This window comes from Pagrus pagrus (assembly GCF_965226575.1).
Source record: "Pagrus pagrus genome assembly, chromosome: 11".
Classification (NCBI taxonomy): Eukaryota; Metazoa; Chordata; class Actinopteri; order Spariformes; family Sparidae; genus Pagrus; species Pagrus pagrus.
The window spans coordinates 8,971,718-8,980,165 of NC_140195.1; the positions used below are offsets into that span (position 1 = coordinate 8,971,718).

The 8,448-nt window shown below is 41.1% G+C and overlaps 1 protein-coding gene across 1 annotated transcript; it reads left to right on the forward strand.

Moving 5' to 3' along the window:
- The first annotated feature begins 587 nt into the window (after nt 1–587).
- On the forward strand, nt 588–7,767 carry LOC311264607 (chemokine-like protein TAFA-4). The gene is made up of 6 exons (XM_084365618.1): nt 588–798; nt 986–1,069; nt 2,336–2,455; nt 4,275–4,430; nt 4,650–4,774; nt 6,703–7,767. Exons 2-6 carry the CDS (start codon nt 1,045–1,047, stop codon nt 6,712–6,714), a joined length of 438 nt encoding a protein of 145 aa, XP_084221744.1. The 5' UTR covers nt 588–798; nt 986–1,044; the 3' UTR covers nt 6,715–7,767.
- The last annotated feature ends 681 nt before the right edge of the window (nt 7,768–8,448 follow it).

An 8,448-nucleotide genomic window follows, 5' to 3' on the forward strand; every position in this document is an offset into this window, starting at 1 on the left:
AACAAATGAGCAAAACAGTAAAGCAGAACCAGAGATACTGCCTTTTTTTATTCCACGCATTCTCCCTGCTTTGCAAAACCTGATGCCTACATTACCCACAATGCAACCTAACCAGTGAGTGACATCACTGGAGGCAATCTTATCAGATTACATGCAGCTTCCTCTGGAGCCACAAAAGGCTTTATACTACTTTCCCCCCTCCCCACATATACAGCAGTACTCCCGTAGACACTTAAATGTGTAAAAATGGCGGAGCTACCCTTTAATATGAATCACAGGGCTTTTGGGAATTATTATTTTACTTCGCTGCCAGGCCTAATTGAATAATTTACATCTCAGTTTGACATTTTGCCCCCGAGTGATGTGCTTTGCTTAATTAGTGAATTGCAAATATGTATTTATGAGGCAAAACTAACAGCTGTGAAAACTCACCTCTGCACGGCAAAGCGACAGAGTTAACAGAATACATGTTTCCAAATATGAGTTTAAAAAAGACATAAAAAAAACCAACATAAAAAAAAACAGTCTCCTGAGGAAACAACAAACCACAGGACCGGGCCTTCACACGCAGTTTAAATCCTCTGATCACTTTAAGCTTCTTAGGGCGCTAATGAAAGTGGTCGCATATTGTCCGGGAAGACAGATGTTTCCGTCTTGATTAAGTTTTAATTTTCCCGACAGGAAAAGCTGACAGGCTTTGCTCATCGGAGTGATCCCAACTGTGTTCACAGGAACCTGCGCATCTCTCACATCTCCTGCAGCCTGAGAGGTACAGCGGCTCCAGGGAGAGGAGCTGAGGTGTGAAGCCGAGCGCAGGTTTTTATTGAGCTGTTAACTCCGTCAGCTGGGGCGTTACTAAGCAGCACGCGGGTGGTCTCGCGATTAATTTTTTATTTTTTTTTTCTCGCTCACTCTCTGAACTGAGGCAGAGGAAACTTGAGAAACTGGAGGATTACATTTCCTGCAAACTTTTCTATTTGTGCAGAAACGATCATGGCTTTGTGTGCACGATGAGCCGAATGGAGGCTTCAGCAGAGGCTCATCATGTTTATCAGTAACCTGAGCACAGGTAAGTGGTATATTTATTAATATGTATTCCAATCACTGTCAAAAGACTGTTTTTAAATTAACAGTGGCTGAAATGTTTTCATCTTTTGATAAAAACCTGTTATTTTGTATGTATAGATGTGTGTGTAACAGATTATAGTTATAGAGTTTTGGCACAAACAAAGTTTATTATGTTTATTGCTGCCTTTATCTCTCAATATACATGTGGAATATGTGCAAAATCTTATTAGAGTTTTTAAAAAAATGATTAATTTATCTTAAAAGTACTTTGGTGATCAATTAAACTTAATTTTTCAAGTAAAAAGTGCCCAACATGTGTTGTCTCCAGCTCCAAATGTCAGAATGTGCTGCCTTTTCTCTGCTTTTCATGATTTAAAGTTGAATATCCTGATTTGTTGAAACCTTTATTTAAACAGGAATAACAAATCAAAACATCTACAGCCAGATGTCCTTTCTTCAAAGTCATTTAAAGGGGCACTATGTAGTTTTGGAGATGAGGTAATGACACAAACTCAGACATATTTACTTTTTCCATAGCCGAGTAAACAAGCTGTTCTCAGGGGAAAATAAGGTCCCAAGAACTCTGTTAGAAGCTAGAAAGGTGGCAGGGTCCGCCACATATAAACAAAGTAAAACAATATGAAATTGTGTTGCCCTTTAAGGTCAGTTTGTTTATTCAGTCATGAAGACAGAGTTTGTTTATTTAGTTTGTTAGGTCACTGAAGATCTTTCTCTACCGATTAAAATTTCCACCCCCAAACTACATAGTGCACCTTTAAAAATCACTGAAATCAAATCAATTTTAAAGCTGCGACTTAATGATTAACTGATTAATTGGGAAAATAATCAGATTAGTCGATGAACATAATCGCTGCGGGCCTTGTCGTCTTTGCTGTAGTCTGAAATAAAAAGTCCACGTCCCAGTTTTCTTCTGTGACTCACGTACAACTTGTTTTTTTTGGGGAGGGTTAACTTGTTTACAGCTGAGGGGAAAACATGAGTCAGAAGTGAGTGTAAGGACCCACTCTGATCTGCCTCCAAAGATGCCTCTGATTGGGCTTTTATTGGCATTTCTTTGATTTGCCTTGGCTTAGCTTAGTGATGTGAGAGTCATAATTGAGCAAATAGATGCAGTGATTTTTTTTTTAACCACATATCAAGAGTCAGGATGACATTAAAAGCATTTAATAAGCCATGTTATTTGGCTTTATCGTCACGCACTACTGGTCTAATCCTAAGCGTGCTTGAAACCTCTTTTTCTGTGCAGGCAGGATGAAGCTGAACATATCAGCTCGACCAATACACTGGGGCTTCCTGCTTCTTTGTATCGTGGGCTTCTGCAGCCAGCTAGTGTCCACTGGCAACCAAAGCTCCCGAGGACAGACAGGTAGGTTTCAGACCCAAGCAGACCAGTCACACCCCCCCGAGGGACTCATTATGGCTCCAGGTCACCAGCCTTGGTCGCCTGGTGGAGAGTTCAGTTTGAGCGACGTGAAGCTGAAACTCACTGTGCTTCTCATTAGAAACAAATTAACATGTACGGTGTCACTTTTCTACTCAAAACCTTGTAGTAGTGAAACAGAAAATACACAGACAAGAATATTCATGTGAAGATGCTGTGAAAGGGATTTGATTGGCCGTGGGCTTCGACTGTTTCTACTCAATTCACTCAGAGTGATTATATTCAGCACAATGATACATGTTGCATTGGTGGAAGAATTGGGTTATTAAGAGTCTTTGCTTAAAAACTTACCAATAAAACCATGTATACAAAGCATGCAGTGTCACTAACAACTGAGGTAGATGGCTAATGGTTAAAAAAGTCAACTTAATAAACACGAAATGGCTCCACACAGCTCATTCAGCATAGTCCAAGTCTACGGAAGCCCTGCTAAGATGCCAACTTGATTTGAAAAGACGTTATTAACACCTTTTTTTTTCACCGTGGCTGCTCACCTACCAGTCTGATCCTTCGGGGGCTTCCGGATACCTGGATTAGTCCAGAACAAGTTGTACAGAGACCTTATTAACACGCTCGACATACGGTTGAGCTGAGTCACCCTCATCAGAGGTGCTTTAGCTTAGCAGCTACAGTGAAGATTCCCGCTTTTACAAATGGCTTTAATAACATCCGTCCAAATGAATCTGGGAGCTCTGGGCTTCCGTAGACTTGGATTACAGAGGACTAGCTGTATGGAGCGGTTGTTGTGTTTTCATTTACATTTTAACACAAGCCCTCATCTACTTCAGTTGTTTTGGAAAATGCTGTTTTGTGGAGCTACAAAACTTCATCTCAACTTTCCAAAAATGACTGGTTCTGTCCATTGTGACTGACAGAATATTATACAGTATATGAGATGCAAATGAATTAATGCGTAAACTACATTTTAACCTCCTCAACCGAGGGCTCAGGCTCCCTCCTAGGAGGGACTGTGAGATGATAAAAGCGTCAGGAAAGATAAAGAATAAAATTCTGCCTCTGAGATATTATATTTAGTTGCATTGTTAGGAGCCACAAGCTTTGTTTAATCTGGTTTAATCCAAAACATTGCATCACATTTCAGCCATTTTTATCACCATAAAACCTTAATATGAAAAGTTAAGTAAATGTAGTGACAAAAATCCAACTCAAATGTAGTAAAAGTACCTCGAAATTGACCTTCCAGTACATCACTTGCACAAATGTGGTTATTTTCTTCCAGTGCCACTACTCCAAAAGGAGACCTTAGGTTTGTCCTTGTTCTGATTAATGACATTTTTCTTTTAGTTCTGCTTTAATTGTCTTCTGATTTTAAACCCCATTCTGTTTACGAATTAACCTTCTGGTCCCGGAGGGCCCGCTGATCATGCAGCCAGCCCGACAGCTCAGTTCTGAATTAGCAACATTCATGCATCTCTTTTTCACCTTATGTTTTTTTACCTGAGCTTTGTTGCGCCCCACTCTACTGGAGGTTGAGTGTCAGCATGAATCATCAGTGGGCCACTGGGTGGTGCTGTAGCTTTAGAAACATTGAAATTGGGCTTTGCTGACTGGCTCATCTTGAATGACTGTAGCAGAAAGACTACACCATTAAGTTAAATGAACATCAAATACAGCCAAGAAATGACTGCAATACTGCCATCTTGAGAAGTTACTCAAGTTGCCTTTACTTATATGCAAAATATAAAAATTGCTTCTGTTTTTGCCTCTAAATTCTCTTCCTCAGGGTCAAAGCAGGAGAGGACAGGGACTTGTGAAGTGGTTGCTGCTCATCGTTGCTGCAATAAGAACAAGATTGAAGAACGCTCTCAAACAGTCAAGTGCTCCTGCTTCCCAGGACAGGTGGCGGGGACAACAAGGGCGCTGCCCTCTTGTGTTGAAGGTAACATTACCGAGGCCCTCTTTTACTTCTCTTAACCGGAAATTTCCAACATGCCATGAATATGTAATTCATCAAAGTAGAGTGAGGTTAGTCAGTTTCACCACAGTCCACGGATACTGAGACTGTCGAGGAGCACGTAGTGTTTTTTTCCCCTCGAACACATCTTTTTTGAAGTCCCGTCTATAAAGTGACCTTCCACTGTGGTGTGTTTTTTTCCAGCCGCTATTGTGCGCCAGAAGTGGTGGTGTAAAATGGAGCCGTGTCTTGAGGGGGAGGAGTGTCGAGTTCTCCCTGACCTCACTGGCTGGTCATGCATCTCCGGGAACAAAGTAAAGACCACAAAGGTGAGCAGAGTCCATGCATTAGTGTGAGTCACAGCGGCACCTGCGCCGTACAGAGAGAACACAACTAAAAAGGTTTTCAGTTAAAGACATGGTATTTATAGACGCTAAAACGCGCTCATACGGTAAATCTTCTCCTTTTCATTGCATTACTCCGATGCAAAACAGGGGCCGACAGCTTTTTTTTTGAGTAAGCTCTGCTTTGATGCTGAAGGATTCCACAATCAAGCGTAATCACTGCTCCCACTGGCCATATCAACCCTCTTGCTCTCCACAAGGCACAGTGGGCTCAGAAAACCTAATTCTATAATCTGTTGAATGATGGGGCCAAGAGGACAAACATGAAATAAGCTGTGAACTAATACTGAACACTAAAACCCATGTAATTAAATCTGACGGCCAAAAGAAACCCCACTACATTTCGAAATGCAATTTTTCATAAGTTGCCGGTTTCGCTGAACTGTTTAATGTGTACGATTCCTGGGGGGGAACATTTTACAGTGAAACAGGGGCAAGTTAGCGCTGGCAGCATGCAGCCAGTGATCAAAAGATACCCAGCAGTCATGTGGTCCATCAGATTAAACTATTGAACAACAGAATAAAATAGAAACGAACAGGGTTAGAAGAAGTGCTCAGATCTTTTAGTAATACGACAGTGTAGAAAATCTGTTACAAATAAAAGTCCAGCATTCAAAATTAAAGTAGCAGTATACATGAGCATCAAAATGTACTTTCATTATCGAGAATAAAAGCAGTATGCATCATTTCAGAACAATCTATGTTATGTAATCATTGTGACGCTAATATTAATTATTTTATATACTGCTGGATCGCTGCCAATGTACTTGAATGAAGTACTTGAGTCAGTACTTCATTCCTTTCCACCACTGGAAGAGAATACAATTTACCTTTTCACTGTGCCTGTCAGGCTGTCTGTTCTGACAGAGGCAGGTTAACCTCTTGAAATTCTTAATTATGTTTTAAACAATAGGTCTTGATTTTGCAGAGAATTAAAAAAAAAGAAAAAAAAAAGAAAGCAGTTGGCTGAAATGACAGCTGTGTTTGGCAGATTATACCAGCATCAAGCATAAGCTAACAATAACTGTCAAACTCCACAGGTTTGTTGAAAATGTTGTCTCCTGTCTTCTGAGCTGATTTGTTTTAAAGGAACTACGTTAAAGGGGCTTTAAATATGTACAGCACGTGGTAGCTATACATAATGCTGAATAAACTCAGGCTGAAGCTACTTTTTTAAAGCAAAAAGTCAGCATGCAGAACATGAAAATCAAGCACCATTGTTCCTCTACTGCAAGGAAACGCTAGGGTTTTTTTGTGAAGATGTTATTTGTCAAACAAAACCCATCGATGGTTTGGATGTTCACTATAGAAAACCATACTCAGATAAGCAGATTTGTGCTTTAATGTTTGTATTTTCAAACTGAATGCTTCACTTTTAAAGAGAAATGGACTTGAGGATGATGAATAACCAATGACTTTGGCAAACATAACACCATCTCACGCAAGTTTGGCTCGAACTGAGGACAAAGCTGCTGCTGGTGTTGTAGCATCTGTGTTCCAGCCCTGATCAGATTTTTTTCTGATGTGACTTAAAAGCCCACAAAGTACCGCGTATAGCTAATGAAGCGCCTCATGCTTTTTTAAAATGTCACTCTGTTATTTCTGTAGGCAGTTAGCTAGTTAGCCGGGAACGCTAACAGCCACGCGCTTTACTCCACACACTTTTGTCCTTGTGCTTTTAGTTTGTTAAAGGCTCTGAAGGACACCGCCCTCCAAACTCTTGAGATACGGACAATTGCTGAACAGAAAACACTAAAAATGTCATTATATCCCTCAGCTTTGTCTTAATTGCGATGGAAATTAACAAAACCATGTTGTTAATATTTGTAATTTTAACATGCTCTTGTTTCCAGGTGGCACGGTAGCAAGACAGAAGCTCCATCTGATCAGCACAAGCCCATCCCGGCCTGCAGCAGTTACCTTAACTAACACAGGACTCCGAGGACAGCGAACACCCCGTCAGACAGAGCAAAGAACAATATAGATTTAATTAGATATCTCCTGGCGGGGCTTTAAAACTGCAGGAACTCATTATTTTAATTTCTTTTGACTTCAACACAATTTTGGATGGGGTTAATCCCACGGAGTGGACAATCTATTAGCAATTGACTTGAGATAAAACGATGCAGCACCTTTCTCCCCCTCCCCCGGTCCGAACAGGCAGCTACTGCGAAAGTCTGTATCATTGTTTCAGTGCTTGATATGCTGAGCACATTGTGATGCACTCAATCAAAGTTTGGATGGGACTGCTGGCAGACTCTTAAAAAGAGATTTTGTGGATTTTCAGGAGGCAGAATGTGAATCCAGTCATTGGCTTGTGACTCCCGCTGCCGATCAAAGCGGAAGACCACAAATACTGAGAAATTTATGATTATGTTGCATTTGTAGACAATGCTGTCCTGTCGACTTACCCCGAGCTTCGTAAAGAGGTCAGATCCCTTTGGACTGCTCCTTACCACAAAGAGGCACGCTCACAAACACGCCTGCATACACAAACACGCACAAAGGCTGCTTTTTCGACTGGCTGGACGGAGCACCACCTGCAAGGCTGTGATGGCATGCACACAAGCATGAAGCTCTGATGCAAAACAAGGACTGTTTGAAATGCTAATCATGAGGAGAAAGGGGAGAGAGAAGGGGAGACGAGCTGCTTCACTGTAGAGGGTATTTACATCATGCCTTTGTTTGTCTCTCTAAACCAAGTGCTCCTGTGGAGGGAACTCCGATTCCAGTAATGATGGGAAACATTTCTTCTGCCTTGAAGCAAACAGTAGTCACTAACAGAGCAGAATGTTTACCGTTATTACCACTTCATCAGTTGTCCGCCTCATATGAATAATTTCCCTTCTGGCCCCACCCTGATTGCCTGTCTTTTATCTCTTCGGTTCAGTCAGACACTTTGCATTTATACCTTCGCAATGACGAGACATTTTATGATAACACGAGTACAGCGTCTGCGAATCATCACATCTGAGGCATCGGGCTTGTACGAGGGCCTCAAGCTGTGCTAGTTGAAAGCAGCTGGGTTTACATCAGTTTGCCCAACATTTACTTAGCGCAATCATCCACTGTGATTGTTTTGGTCTGGACAAGATGCTACACTGAGCTGTAATGGGGCCCGAGGCAATTTATAAATGGCTTTGATAACCATGAGCATCTAATTTTAAGATTCATATAATCCTAATTATTTTTATTGGTTATTAGAAAAGCTCGCCGCTAAATGAGTTTTATCTTCCACTTGTAGAGGGTAGATTAATCTGCTTTTTGTTGATGAAACTGCTTTTGTAGATTCACTTTAAGTTGTCACTTCTTATGTAACCCACCAGGAGCTTGTCATGCAGCTGGTAACAGTATTATTAACATGATCTGACCCTGCAGTCAGATGAAGTAGGAAGATGGCACTACAACACACTGTTTACAAAAGAACTCAGGTAGTACAACGCTGACCTGCGCTCTAAGCACAATTATTAAGTATTATTTTGGAACAATCAGACTAAATGAAACACTCAGCGTCCATCTCCATTTCACCTTTTAGCTGCTTGAACCATTTGTAAAGCAAAACATTCCCTGGTTCTGACATCTCAATTGTGATTTGCAGC